The sequence below is a fragment of the Strix uralensis genome, chromosome 1, assembly GCF_047716275.1.
Source record: "Strix uralensis isolate ZFMK-TIS-50842 chromosome 1, bStrUra1, whole genome shotgun sequence".
In the NCBI taxonomy this organism is placed as follows: Eukaryota; Metazoa; Chordata; class Aves; order Strigiformes; family Strigidae; genus Strix; species Strix uralensis.
In genome coordinates this window covers 161,900,469-161,916,036 of record NC_133972.1, presented here as the reverse complement: position 1 = coordinate 161,916,036, position 15,568 = coordinate 161,900,469, and the positions used below count along the sequence as shown (strand labels likewise).

At 45.9% G+C, this 15,568-nt stretch overlaps 1 protein-coding gene and 1 non-coding gene across 2 annotated transcripts; one reads left to right on the top strand and one right to left on the bottom strand.

Annotated features, from left to right (window-relative positions):
* Positions 1-317: 317 nt before the first annotated feature.
* FAM83A (family with sequence similarity 83 member A) lies at positions 318-13,041 on the bottom strand. Its single transcript, XM_074894482.1, has 4 exons — positions 12,355-13,041; positions 9,284-9,451; positions 7,668-7,792; positions 318-2,637 (listed from the first exon to the last, which is right to left on the bottom strand). Exons 1-4 carry the CDS (start codon positions 12,928-12,930, stop codon positions 2,091-2,093), a joined length of 1,416 nt encoding a protein of 471 aa, XP_074750583.1. The 5' UTR covers positions 12,931-13,041; the 3' UTR covers positions 318-2,090.
* Positions 13,042-15,138: 2,097 nt separating this feature from the next.
* On the top strand, positions 15,139-15,211 carry TRNAM-CAU (transfer RNA methionine (anticodon CAU)). Its single transcript has one exon. It is a non-coding gene; the product is annotated as a tRNA-Met (tRNA).
* Positions 15,212-15,568: the final 357 nt, after the last annotated feature.

The window sequence follows — 15,568 nt, the reverse complement described above, 5'->3', positions numbered from 1 at the left end:
GAAATCAGCTCTTCTTAACTCGTGGGTTACTAGCTTGTGCCTTATCTCCCTTTCATTAGGTGTGTTTTCCAAAATTTCTGTAGGCAAACTATCTTGCCACACAGAGATGAGAAGAGCTTCTTCATGGATTTCATGGGTCATGGCCTGAGGAAACGAAGGCTTCAGAGGTAGTGGTCTACAGATTTCTCCCCATAACCCCCCCTGTGCCACCCCCAGTTGGGGCACAACGCGATCAGGGAACTGAACCAAATTTAGAAGAAAAATCTTAATTAGGCTGGGGGACACACATATGTTTATTTCTGTTCCTGTTGATTTCAGAAGAAAAAAAAATGTTTCCTTTTCACCTGAGCTCTGACTATGGAACTCATTTAGCTTTTGGAAGAGAAGAGAGTAAGGTGCACAAGTCAAGAGAATATGAAGAAACAAAATGACTCTCAAAAGGATTTTAATGAAATTCATCTCTTTTATTTGAGTGGTTGCCATATTTAGATAATTTAAGTAGAATTGTCACAGGAATGAAAATCAGCTTTCCCCTCTTCCCAAGAAAACCGAAGAATGTTGCTATGTACAGAATTTACAATTATATGCAATAATTTATTGTTATTCTGGACTCCAAAATGTGGTATCACAGGTAAAAACGCCCACACTGAAGCTAGAGCAGGATGTGTCCATCCTGTACCTTTCATAATGTTCTGTAAACTTTACCAGTAGTCTTTCAAAATGATTGCATTTCCAAGGATGAGAAACTTTCCTCACTTAAGATCTTGCTGCTGCATACAGTTTTCATCATTGACAGCCTAAATAATTAAATTATATTCCTTTTTGAGCAGGTGAGAAGTCAGGCAAAATGGGCCAGATGTGCAAATGTTTTTAGGTTTGCTGTTGGAGTCAGATGAAAGATGATATAAAGCAGGTGTAAAAAAATAATGTACTGATAAATCAACAGATGTTAGGCATCTAGTGACTTTGGGATTTGGATGGAAATCCTTTGTTTCATGTGTTTTCTTACTATTTTTTGCTTTCCACTTACAGAAGCTTCCTTCATTTTCACGGATTATTTGGCAGAAAGTTTTTCTGGTTTGGTTCAAGCTGATGAACCTCTGTAACTCCCTCTAACTCGGTGGGCACTACAGACACCCAGTTTCTCTTTAAAAATTAGAAACCTTGAAGAACTCTGAAATAAAACGTTACCTCTAACTTAATGTTTAATCAAATGACTGCTCAGAGGATTTCTAAGACCCACATGCTATTAAATGAATTGGAACTCAGTCCTGGTGTGTTAATAGTAGGACTCTGCTTCTTCACTCAGCTTCATTTTCCAATCTGAATCTACAGAGCTGCTCTGCAATAAGGAAAATTGCTCTGAGCCGGTGGGATTGGAGGTTTGTAACAAAGTGTGCTGGAAGGCACCTGAGTTGCTAATGAGTGGAAGCGAGCATACGGTGGCTGCAAGATGTCCTCTGTAACCGGAACTGTCGGTCTCGGTCCATGTCACAGTTAGCAGGCCCCTTCCTAGAAACCCTGCGAGCAGACGTCCTTGCTGTGCATTTAAGCAGACAGCTCAGCGGCAGTGCAGTGATAGAAACTGTGCTTCCCTGTCAGCCCTAAAGGAGTCCTCTGAAATCAAGATTAAGGTGCAACAACAGCACAAAGATAGACTGCTTCTGCCAACGTCGCCTCAGTTTGGCACTTAAAAAGCGGCCTTCTGTCTCCTTATGCGAGTGCATAAAACGTAGAGTAACAAACTGTGTTTTCCCCACTTTCAGGTGCCTGCCGTATGAAAAACAGTAACCACCTAAATCTACTGCTACACAGATATGCTACCAAGGGCAGGTGACAGGCAGCAGCAGTGCTGCACTGTGGGCAGCATTGTTTAGATGTGTTCTTCCTGGGATCGTGAAGCACCCAAGGTTTACATGGTAGCAGGTTTGGCTTTTTAATTAGGGAAATGAAGCATCCATAAGCAGCAAAACAAAACAAGAGGCTTGAAATCATCCTCATTTTGTATTATACAGAATTTCTATATTCATCAGTACACAAGTGATTGCTAAACAGGTCCTCACTACATGCAATTCAAAACAAGGTGGTTATTATGCAAACAGGTTAGCTTTGTGGAGGCATCTCCAGGGTGAGCTTAACCCTGTCCTGTTTGGTTCCTCTTGCCTAAGTCTTATAGGTCTGTAAATGTTCATGTTGTTATATAGAACTGCGGAGTTATCGGCCCCGTAGTGCGGCTGATAGTAGTTAGCCTGGATGGCCGCCTGTGGTGGGGAGGGTGTGAATGAGACATAGCTGTGGAAGGAATTAACTCTGTGGAGAGGTGACTGTGGGGTGAAGTTGCTGCTGAATATGAGAGTTCTTGGGGTTTGCTGGGCCTGGTGGGTGCTGCCAGCTGAGAGGCTGCTGAAGGGATCAGAAAGAGTGTTAGCGCTTCCCTCGTCGCTGTAGGGGAGGCTGCGCTGGGGGGCCCAGCTCTTGCTGAAGAGGAAGGGCATGGTGCGTGGTGGAGACTTCGGTCCCCTCACTGGCTTGGACAGCGCGTAAAGGTGTCGGAACTCTTCATCAAACAGCTCCACAACTTGACCCGTGAACTTGGAGAGGAGGTTGCGGTGAACCTGGCCACATAACCATGTGAAGCTGGGAGGAGAGACAAGGTAAGGGTTAGCGTTAACATCAGCCCTTAGGAACTGGAGATCCCTGCAGGGGTGGTGCGAAAGGCAAATGTGTTTTACTGCTGAAGCTTCTTGTCTAAACACAGGATGAAGATGGTGTTGCAGTTGAATTTCAGGTCAGTTCACATCAGTGCTCTTTGACTTGGATCAAACTTTGTTATTGCAGCTGCCTCTAAAACCTTCAAGAGAAACCTTGTAAAGTTATACAACCTCCTACAGGGAGTGGCGATCCGCATCCACTGCAGCACTGCATGTCAGGTACAAGACCCAAGGTTTGTGCGTCTGTTCCACAGGAAGGAGTTTAGAGCCCTCTTTTGGGTACCTCTCTTCCATGCGCAGTGCTTAAATCCAGGTCTTAACCATGTCTTGTCTGCACACACACAAACTGTGCCTTCCCTCAGAATGCCGTGCCAGCTGCTAACTCTCAAAACTGACATTAAAAAGACTCGTGAAAAATAACCACCCTTTGTTTTCATTTTGCCATACTTTTTCTGCATTGGTCAAGAGAAACACATAAAAACCCAACCTCCCTGTCATATCCCATTCCCACAAAACAAACTGCCACACCTGACAAATGCTTATTCACTACAGAGAAAATGGAATTATAAATATTTCCTACAGCCTTTCAAAAAAAACCCACCTACTTTCCTATAAAGTAAGGGAGAAACACCACACTAGTTTTCATTCTGGTAGTCCAGAGACACACCTTAGGACACCCCATAGCTTTTAAATGATTTTTCTTTTATGTGCTTCCCTGATCCTCCTGGCAAACATAGATCTGTGCTCTTTTACAAAACCACAAGCCAGCTTGATTGTGCTGTGCAGGCTGCCTTGTCTGAGCAGCAGCAGCACCAATAAAACGAGCATGGCTGAGAGAATGAAATGTAATTACTCTCTGAGCTGACCGGGGCTCGAGGTGTGCAGCAGAGGATACAGGGCAGCATTGGATTTGAACCCGATGTTATTCTGTGTTGGCAAAACTCTGCCCTGGTTATTCCTGCGTGACTTTATTAGCTACGCTGGATTTGCACAAGGATTGCTGAGAGCCAGATTTGGCTGTAGGTGTGTGCACTTTAAATCTTGTTCTTGTCATGTTTTGACAAAACTCCTGTGAAACTCAGTGGGACTGACAGCCTGAGCTGACGCTAAGGGAATAAAGACAGACGATTTACATCTACCCGTCCAGAGCATTCTTAAAGAGGGTTGGGTTTGGGGCATACAGTGGTTTTGTACTGTTGCTTCAGGAGCAAGGGGAGGCGTGAAGAAATCACTAGTTCAATCCCACCGGACAGCCCTACAACATACATTTTATGATTGGATGTGAAAATATGCAGTAAGTTACTAGAACAGAGGTACTGCTCATCCACTTTGTTCAAATCACTCTAAATATGGACAAAACTTTGGGAGCTGAGGTAAACAGCACAGCAAGCAAACTCCCTGCTGTGGGGGTAACATCTGCTCTGCTAGCTCAACATTGCCTTTATTCAGTAAGAAGCACTGTCTAAACCTTTGCATGTCCTTCGTCTAACTGTTAAGGAGATAATAAGCCAGGAACAAATATAAAAACACACGCAATTAGTCTGGGAAATCTATGCTGAAGGTTACATACTCATGAAAGGGCTGAGGTGGGGAGTGGCAGGTTTATACTTTATGTGCTAGAGATACATCTAGTTTATAAAAGAAAGAGAGAAATAAAAATCAACTACACTTATAAATGGCTTTTTAAAACCCAACAAAATCAGAGCAAAAAACTTTTGTGCCCAATTCTGATAATTTAACATGTAACTTCCTGGAGTACCTGATGGACAGATACTCATTTGTGGCTCAGCGGTCTTATCTGTAACCCTCGGTCTTATCTGTAACCCTTGTTAGCACAGAAAGTTGGATCCAATTAATAGCCCAAAGATTCTCCATGGACTGATGGCAAATGGGTCAGCTGTAAAGTAACAAGGTGAGACCTGTGTGATTTTAGAGAAACGTTTGTGGACTTCGTGTAGTGAGTCACAGCAATTTACATTCTGTGCACTTTGCTGAAGAACAAAGCAAAACTTGACATAAAGACTTAACAGGTTTTCATTGGCTTCATTCTAAGAGGAAATGAATTGTTTAGGTTTTAGGCCCTGTTTTGCTCCTTAGTTTACAATTCCAAGTGTTCTTTTGGGAAAGGCTCAGAGAAGTCTGCTATCATCACTATCTGTCCAGAAGGATCATTTTTCTACCAGGCCTCTTTGAGTGAAGCACATCAGAAGGAAGAGAAAGCACAAAGTAGTACTGCCTAGCTTGGGGCCAAAGCTGTATCACAAATTCAGACAATAAGATACTTCGCAGCTGTCTTTCCAGGGCTTTGTCCCAAAACCTATGTCCTGTTCTGGATCGTCTCACTTATGATTGTCTGAATGAAAACCACCTCTCCTGTCCAGTCCTCATTTGCCCTGGACTTGTGTTTTTCTGAGCCTACCCTCTGCATTACTGCAGCTGCAGTTCATTAGGGATGCTCTCATCCCTTGTGTTCACAGCGCTACAGTAACACGCAGCATTACACACATTTAATCTGAAACCCAAGGACTGGGTTTTTCAGCTGAGCTCAGGTTTGAATTAACATACACGTTAGTGCTGCCTGCTGGTGGGATAACCTCTGTATGAGAAGCCTGCCCCACCCGAACTGATGCTCTTGGCAAAGCACTCCAGTGCCAGATACTGGCTCTGAAGAGGCCAGTGGCTTTCAGCGTGGCAGCCGGGGAGGTATTCAGGTGCCCCTGAGGATCAAGGTCTATGCTCTCTGCTGTTTTCATTTTGCCTTCTTTAGGAGCAGAGTTCATGCACTAGCTAACTTCAAATTAATTTAAAAAAAAAAGGAATAACATAGTTATCACAGGATGGGGCAGCGTAACACAGAGACAGCAAAAAGAAATACTGCATCCTAACCCTACACCATAGACATTGGCAATAAAAATTGAGAGGAAAACTGTAACTTAAAACACTTACTCATGCCTGCACTTGTGCAGACACATGGCTGGAACAGCCTTCAGGGTCTGGTCTGCCCTGTGCGGCAGGACCATGCTTACCCACACTGACCCAAACAATGGTTCTTTAACGTGGTTTTAAAAACCACTTCAGAGCAGAAGATGCCACAGTCTGGGTGGCGGTTCCTTTGCCTCTAACCAGCTGTCAGCTTCAGTCCTCTTTATTGTCCATTAGGCAAATGTGTCCCCAAACACTCTGGGTAGAAACAGTGAGCCAGGGTCCCTTTTAGAGCAGCATGTCCTGAAGGGCTATTTTATTTCTTCAGCCTGTTCCCCCCACTGCTATTACAAAGCCATGCAGAGCACAGCACTTAGATGGAATTTGCTGTTGCATTAGTTTTAAGATCTGTATTAGTTTTAAGATCTATTCCAACCTGATTTCCAATAAATGCATTGCAGAAGAGTTTGAGTCTGTTTTACACATCATTCTTGTTTATACCCACAGAGGTTGGTGGTTACGGTTTAGAGATAACAGAAAACTTTCAGATTAATAAAGTGAGAGCTAGCAAGCCTGCATAAATGCCGTGCACTGATAGCAAGCTATAACCCATGTGAATCTGCAAACTGGTGCTGAGCATGCTGAAGTTAAGCAGTGTATAGATTTGTTCCTCACCACCCTCCCTGCTTGCTTGCTGGGTAGGGGATTATGCAGTTTGACAAGGCTCTTGAGGTTACAAGATACTGCAACAGCAGTAGAGAATGACAGAAGTGACTCTGCACAGGACTTTGAGGGTTTTTATTCTTTTTAGTACTGAAAAGAGAAACCAAAAGGAAGCTTCTTGGCTAGAGAAAATAGATCTTGTTCTGTCCCTCTTCTCCCACACATCCTTCACTTCTACTCTATATATAAATCTGCTGTTGCATTTCTACACATCTTTGGTGATGGATTAAAAAAACCCTGAAAGATCAAGAAAACCACAGAGCAGCCAATAAAAAAAACCACTGATCGATCACTCATTTTTGTCTGATGGTTGATTTGGAAACTGAACAAAAGCTGGATGCTTGCCTCTGTGGGCAGCTGAGCCCCTGTAGCCTACGCTAACCCTACGTATTCACCTTTACCTTCGTTACTATAGCTATGTAATCTTCCTGATGACACAGTTTTATCAGACTAGAGGCATTTAAGCTTCCAAATCATAAACTGGGATTAAGAAAAACAATCTCATCATTTTAATTAAATAATCACCTCTTGTCTTTTTGCATCTGGATTTCTAGGATACACTCGGTCATTTGTGAAGCTTATCTATGTAGCCATGAGGCTTAGGAACTTCATTTATTTGATGCAAGCTCAGAGTCTCCTGAAATTCCATGACTGGAGGATCTTGGATCTTAATTAAAAACCTAGTTGTTGAAATCCTACATCCTCTACCTGAAATAATTATAGCAGCACAAAAGTGGAGAGTTAACAGACTCAGCTCACAAAAAAAAAAAAAAAAAAAAAAAAAAAAGGGAAGGTACAACAGTCGCGTAGATACATACTGCCTACCTGTTAATGAAACACAAGAAAAAACAGTAAGTCTCTGAAGTGTTTCTGTTTTACCTTTAATCACTAAACTTGTCATACGGAGAACAAATCCTCAGATAAGCTGAGTGACATATGCTACATTAAAGGATCCTGAGGGAGATGGAAATGTATCATGTCTCATGATCACAGCATCTGAGGACCCAAACAATGAGGAAAGCATAATATTAAGCTATACACATTTCTAGTTTTCCAGGGCTATACCAGCAAAGTTGTTTACATTAGTTTCTGAACATTTAAATTAAACACCACGCTCCATAAAGGACCAACATCAGCTTTAAAACAAGTTTAAATGGATTATTGAAAAATAGCACATATTTGAAAACATGAGGGTTTTTTGTTCAAAAAAACCTTCTCACCCATACAAAAATTTCTATGGCACTTTTTTGTGAAGTAATATTAAAAACCACAAAAGAGCACCTAGACATGAACTGCAATGGCTTATCTCACCTGTAAGATCCAGAGAGCACATATCTCCAGTCACAGATAAGAAATTTTTCTTGTATTTGTCCTGAAAATTTCCTGCCTGATTTGGCACAGTAAACCTCTCCAGTAACACTGCGGACTGAAATATTCTGTAAAGGAAAAAAAAAAAGGAGTAAATGACATTTTTCTAAAATTAAAAATCAGAAGGGCCCTTTCCTCCCACTGCCTTTAGCTCTTCACTTCCCCAGCGTCTGTTATGATTTCTTCATGGACTCTCCAGTGTTACATTTGAAGGTCTGGGGCTAGAGGAAACCTAGCCAAGCTCTCTCACCTGCCGCAGGGTTGTTTCAGTGGGGATATAAACCTGCATGGAACTTGACGCAGACGGAGCTGTGCTGCTACCCCAACCAAAATGTTGTACGAGATGTGTCCATAGCTGAGAGCAGTCTGTTACTTCCACTGACAGCCCAGCAACAATTTGCTCCTGCTTTCTTGTTTTACATTGGCTGTGGCACAATACAGCAGGGCAAAACCTTTGCTTTTCCAATCCATCTGGGCCTGCCAGGAATACACGCTGCTCTTCTGGTGCTGCCCAGACGAACGCTGCCCTGCAGGATCGGACGTGAGTACACGTGTGAGTGGAGAAGTGGGTCAGTTTGGCCCACACGATGCTCTGCACTGTCCCTGTACCTGAGCAAGTGCGTTTCAGGCAGGCCAGGCACCCAGACCTGACCCTGCTGTCTGTGCGCACACTTTGCAGAATCAAGACCTCAGTAAATGAGTGGCACCAAGGATTTGGCTCACACATTGTTGAAGCCTGTGTATTGTAGCAGCATACTTAAATAAACAGCACGGGCTTGTTCTTCCTAAGCAGTGGGGCTTTACAGACATGCAAACACTGTTATAAGCATGTTTTATTAATTTCAGTTTCTTTGTACATTTGGGGTGGAATTCAGCTGTTGAAACACAGGTGTCTGGTGCACGTAAGATGCCCTCAGGTCTCCTGCCTGCCCTCCAGCTGCCGTTCCAGAAGACTGTTGCCTCCACAGTATCAGCCATCCCCACGAAGATGCTCCAGGTGCCCTACAGCATCTCAGACAACAACTGAAATGGTCCCTTGGAGGTTATTTTTAAGCTCAGTTTGCTCTAGCAGAGATGAAGGTGGACTAAGCTAACAGCCTGCTAAATTTGAGCCATTATCTTTAAAACAGAGCTTTAACATCAGAAACCACCTATCAGAAACCACCTAGTGCAACCAAAGTATTGCCATGCAGAAGAGTTTTGTGTGCCTGCTACCCGTGGCTGCCAGACCACAGCTGCTGCAGAGTTACTAAAGAGAAGCAGTTGTAATGCTTCTGTTAGATAACTCTACTAAGTGACTTAAGCTCTTTTTTAAGACTTCAGGACCCAGATTCATTTCATCTAAGGCCCTAATGGAAATGCCTTAATTTCCTATAACATCCATGGGAAAATGTACACATCTTCAGAGAGGAATTACGTGCACTAATGTTCCTCTGGAAATCTCTTGCTCCCTTTTAATTACAAGGTGGACTGACCCTAGCATAACCATGCCTCTAGCTCGGAGTGCCCGAAGTTAGGCAGACAAATCTGAGCCTAAGAGCTTCACAGAGCCACAGTACCTTGAAGAGATCCTCAGCAATTTGCAACTTGTCACACATCTCCGAGAAGAGATTTATATTGCCATGATCAAGCAACAGGTAGACAAACACCATGCGCTTGTTAGCTGCCTCCAGGAGGTCACAGAGAATCTCAGTGTCTGTGAACACATCCATCACAATAGCTAGCACCTAGGGGAAAAAAGCATAGGCATTAGCAGAGTCAGTTTACATGATTTAAGGTTGCCTGTGAGGCCACTGAAATGTAGTTTATCTGTTTTTAAAAAATATTCCAACAAACACAAATCTTCAGAGATACATGTGGATATTTCCTCTGGTTTTCTCCCTAAGTTCCTGAATCAGTGAATCAATGAGACATGTTGCTTCATTGTTTTATTGCTCATAAAAAGCCAATATAACACGCAACATACGCACTTCAGTTAAGCTCTTTTAATAAACACAAGATGACCCACGAATTTGTAGGTGAGATTTCAGCACTAGGAAGTACATTGAAGTCCTAATCGGAGAATAATAAGGATGCAGCTAAAATAAGAGACTGCAGCCCTTGCCAAATGGCTGACTAACTTTCTTAAGTCACATGCATTTAGCAAGAATCACTGGATGACGCTTTCTCTGTTATGACTTACACCTGGAACGGTCCTGGCTTTAAATTCTCACTCTGTTGGTGGTGGTGGGGCGGCAGACTGAAACAGCTCCATCTGTTTTGGTTTTTTTAATACTGATTTATAAACTTAACTGTTTCAATTTAACCATACATCCATGCTTTTCCATTCACAGCTGGCAGGACAGTGTGTAAAAGTCTCAGGACTGGGCACAGAAGCCCAGACAGCTACTTAAATGCACAGCCTCCAGCCAGTGTGGATCAATGTAACTGTAAATGTGATATAAAACCACTTCTGTACTCTAGCCCTTACGCTCAGTGTTGGGCACGGGCTCCTGAAGGCGCTGGTCTTCACTGATCTCTGCTATTTTCACGGAAAAGGTCATCTCCCCAGGGCAATTCTGCCCAGCTAATACCTGACTTGTCTTCAGAAGGTGCCTGTTTCTCCATTGACTAGAGAAGGAACCCCTGATAGTTGCACTCTGGATATCATCTTCAACCAAAACAAACTTTACAGTATCTCTGCAGATCTGTCTTACTAATTGCTTCCAACTTGCACTGAATCTTACTCCAAATCCTGTTCCCACACTTGCCAGTGAGTTTATTCCCTTCGCCCCCACGAGAAAATCCCACAAGACTAAGCACATCCTGCGTGGCCAGCATCCTGTTCAGGCAAGCCAAATTATTTGCAGAGCAGCAAGGATCCCACACCTTCCTTCTGCTGCTAAAGCATGGTGCTTCAGGAAGGGCCTTGCCAGTGCTAGGTAACTGGCACAATTATGTCCAATATCTCATATCCACACTTACTGTTAACTCACCTTGCCTTTTTCAAATGGCACAATATGCATCCAGCCTCACTGTAGCTCCAGACCCCTCTCTCTAGTACTGCTTTTTCACCAGCTGTTCCTGGTTTGTATTTCTGCACCTGACTTTACTCTCTTACTTGCAGTACTTCTCGCTTCTTTTGCCCAAATTTCATTTTATGATTTGTGCCTATTCTGCAGATGTGTTAAGATTATAGTACTACTCGCCAATCATTTGCAGTTTGATGTCATCCACAAACATAGTCTTTACTCTGTTGTTTAAGTTGGCAATGGATATATCAAATACTAGGTTATCCAGGATGGGTCCTTATCAAATACCAAATAATAAATGCTGCCATTGAAAAGCTGTACTCAAAAAGCAGTTGTCAAATGTATACTGTGTGTAAGTGTTGCCCCAGCACCCTCTTCTAATGTAAATTAGACGGTTAAGAAGGTCATGTGAACCATGGGTTTATATTACATTTCCCACTTTTTACCTTGCAAGTTTTCTCCTCTTGAGACAGAAAGTTGGCCTAGGTTGATACTTCACTGATGCTTATTTTGCTATTCCAGAGACATTTCTTCTATTGCTGTATCTTTCTGATGCCGCTAACTTAAAATGACTGATCTGTAATTCCCCTGATGTGCTGTAAACAGGGCAGTTGCCAGCGGGGATTCTTCTCCCCTGCCATTACACTCAGCATTGTCAAACCCAGCACTTGTCCCTGCAGAATAATAAAGCCAAAGTCGGCAGCGCCAGTGGGCTCGGCGGCCTGTGCCCGGTAGCAGGCACCGCAGCCTGGTTTTGCTCCTGACCGTGCCCCTGTGAAACTGCTGGTGGTGTCTCGAGTTTATACAAGGGGAAAGCTCCTGGATGATGGTAAACACAGCCCTGAAATGTCAAATAGTTTTTTTCCCAGGAAAACAGGAGAGCTGTCAGAACACACATGAGAGAGGCTTTTTGTGCCCCTCCAGCTGCTCAGCTTCTGGTTTCCCAGCACGTGGGCAGCCTGGTTTGTGGCTGGCACCTCTCTGCAGCCCCCCCATCACTTTGTCTGTTATCAGGGGCATCATCCGCACCTTTCCCATGTGCCAAGTTACGCTGCAGAGTCTCCGTATGGAGCCCACATGGCATTTTTAGTGACACTGACAACATATTAGGGATGAAAGGTCTTTTTTCTGAATAATTTCCTTCTTCTGGGGATGGCTGCTGGCACACCAGACACACATGCCCTTCTCTGGGCTCCCCTTCACACACATCTCCCATGAATCCCCTGAAACAATCGCTAACGGCTCAGAGCTCACTTTAGCTTAATTCTCATTACTGGTGAAATGGTCTGAACAGAGCAAACCATCCTGTTGGTGATGCACTAGAAGGAACAGAGCCCAGCTGCCCTTTCTATGGCACATTTGCTCCGCTGAGTTAATGGGAGTTTAAAAGAAGAGGGAATGTTTCTTTTTTCAATTCACCAACATAAAAAGGTGTTGGTGTGAGGAAAAAAAAAAAAAAAGCACTGCCTCTGCTCAACAATGGGATCTTTACAGCCACTTTCTAAAGAAAAGCTACACTGCAAGGCACAAGCCTGGCTCAGATCAAACACTACATTTACCTGATCTTTTTAAGAGCAGAAAGACAGAGTGCAGAGGGAACAGCAATTCTCTTCCCATACCTGAGTGGTTTTGTTGATGTACCGGCGTATGATGTCTCTAATGTTGCTGTTCTTCTCTGTTTGGAAATACACAGTGGCAGTGGATTTTTCCTTTAAATAAGGCTTCTCTGCTGTAATCCATGTGTGCAGCAGAGCTGGCTCACTGCTGTCAGAAATGGTGGGGAAGTAGGTCCCTGAAGGGAGCGACCCAGCATCGTTCTGCTTTGGTGCAGCCGCCCCGTCGGCAGCCACGGACTCCTGTGCATAATAAGACTCCCTGGCATTATCCTTGATGTACTGAGCTTCCACTGAGGAGAGGAAATCCACCTCACCCTCTTTGCTTAAAGTTTCGAGGTAGGAGTCTGTCCCACCATCCAAGAAGGCATCGGTGGCCAACCTTATACTTTCGTTGTGGCTGAAATCCGCTTTTGTCAACTTCGGGCACTGGTTCTTGATCTCTTCCAGCCTTTTCCTTATCTTGCCCATGTGTCTGGAGTGGCTCATGGCTCTTTGTCGCAGCAGTCGATCTGCCAGGCAGGCACCATGCATATGCGCGGCACAGGGAGTGCAATCGTCCTTCTTGTTTGGAGACTGCATTCTGGCATGAAATCGCCTCGGCTGAATGAATTAACTATGAATAAAAATAAAGAGATCTTATTACCTCAGGCAAATTCACACTCCCTGATTTCGTTGGTACAATTATCTTAAAAAAAAACCTGAAGCTTGCTTCTCAGGTGGTGGTGTACTTCGGCAACAATCTGTTTCCAGATGGGACACAAGTGCAAAGCTGATTAGATTGCTTATCTGAGAGGCACCCACCTCACCCCCAGGGCATATGAAGGATTTGAGTCCAATTACCAGGGCCGTCCGATTCGGTTGTATTTCCCTTCCTGTCGCATCCTGTGAAATGTGAGTGAGGAAAGCACTCAAGCAAAAGCAGGTAGGCTTCCAAGCATCGTTGCACAATCTTCAAAACAGCTTGAGGCTTCTCTGTCTTCCCATAGTACTCGTTGGGGAGCAAAAACAACTCTGACGTTGAACTGGGACAGAGACATCAGCCATATCCATAGCTTCAGAACAGCAGAAAGGGTCGCAGACTCTTGTCTGCACCTACATGCTACCAGGCAGGCTTAAAAATAGACTTGAACTTCGTCACTGTGCCCCGTTCGTAGTATGTTGCTATTACCATGGACGATTCACTCATTTATTTCCTTAAAGCTTTGTGACTACGCCATCCTATTAAAAGAAAAATACCCCTTCCCAAACATCCTGAATATTATGTGGAGGGAGGGTTGTGAGCTGGCCTCAAAGCATCAGAAATACGAACACTCATCACTTGATTGTGCACATTTAGGGCTGTTTGGTTGGTTTCTTTTTTTTTTTTTTCCAGGCAGCAGCTTCTGGAGTCACGTTGTCCCGTGGCAGCTCGGCTGCTGTGTCATTAGCAGGACGGAGGCGCAGGTTCGCAGCGGGGTGAGAGGTGCAGTGCCTCTGGGGAGCCAGGCCGACTGGTATGACTGCGCGGGGGCGAGGAGAGGCAGGGTGGGAAGGCACCCTGCCTGAGGTACGCCATAAATACCTGTGTGCATGCTTTTATGCAGAGGCACGTGTGACACAGTTTTCTCACGCAGGTTGGGTTTTCCCTCACCCTGTGTAGCTCTGTGTCTGTGCACCGGTGTCCCACGGCTCTGGAGGGGAGCACAGGATCGAGGGGACATGCCAGTCTGGGCTCTTGCACGGGGGTATGGGCTGCTGAGGGCATGTCTGACTGGGGGAAACGTCCTGCTGCTCTGACCAGCATGCTCGGGAGCACGGATGTCTTCCGGGCCACTGAGTGTGACACAGGCCCAGTTTTTCCATGGTAGCTTCCCAGATTCTGTGTCTGTGTCTATGTCAGATGCCTTATGGGGGAAAAAAAGAGTAATTATACATGATGATGACACAAACATATATCTATATGAAAAGAGGAAAGGGTATGAAGCAGTTCAGATTTTAATCCCGGAGAGATGGAGGGCAGGAAACACCCACTTAGGGTCTGAGTAGAGATGGTGGTGGGGCCCATCCCTGAGCTCCTGGTGTGATTTTAAAAATTATCCTGTCCCTCCCCCCACCCCCAACATCCACCCGCAGCTGTCTGACGCGGACGAAAGTCACTAATTATCTACTGACCTGTTCTGCGCAATTATGCTGAAAATGATGCCACCTAATTAACCTGACATGCAAGATCGCGCCCTGTCAACACCTATCAGGGCCTCCCCGTGCCCAGTCCCGGCCCCCCTCCCCGGCCAGGGCCAGCGCTGTCACCGCCGGTCCCACATGGTTACCCAGCGTCCCGCATGGTCACCCCAACGTCCCCCACAGTCACCCTGGTCCCCACATGGTCACAACAGGGCCCCACACAGGCCACCCAAGGCTGTCACCATGGGGCTTCACCCTGTCACCCCAGGGAAGCCCTGCTGTCACTCTGGGGTCCCACATGGTCACTCCCATGGCCCACACGGCCACCACAGGATCCCACACCTGGAGCTTCACAGACACCCCAAAGCCCGTTGCCACAGGGCCCCACTCAGCCACCGTGGGGTCCCACACGTTCACTCCGAGGCTCCACCCGGTCACTGCAGGGCCCTCGGGCACGGAGCCCGCTCTAGCACTCGGAGGAAGGGACAGGCCGTCCCCGCGCCCCTTGGCCACCCGCGGCGCGGGCTGAGGCAGCGGCCGGGCCCTGAGCGGCTCTGGCGGGCAGAGGCCGCCGGGGCGGGGCCGCGGGCGACGCCGAGAGCCAGCGCGGGGAAGGTGTTCGCAGCCGCCTCGTTAGCGCAGTAGGTAGCGCGTCAGTCTCATAATCTGAAGGTCGTGAGTTCGAGCCTCACACGGGGCAAAGGCGGGCTGATCTTTTCTTCCTGTGGCGCGAGGAGCCTCTTCTGCCGGGACCGGCGCAGCCCCGGGGCCCGCGCAGTGCTGCGCCGCCGCGCTTTTAGCTGCCACAAAACCGCGCAAAACTGCTGTCTAACCCCTCGGCCTTGCCGTGGCCGTCGTCATTTGTGAAGCTGAAGTGCCAGGCCAGGGCCTGCGTCTCCATGTTGTGGGCTCACGAAAATAATTTCCACAACGTGCATCGTTCAAAACCTCAGTTTTCTGCAGCCGAGCTGCCTGCCAGCACCGCTCGCGGTGGGCCGAGGGGTCCCGCAGCCCCGAGCGGCACGACGGGGCACGTTTACAGCTGTATCGTTTTTAC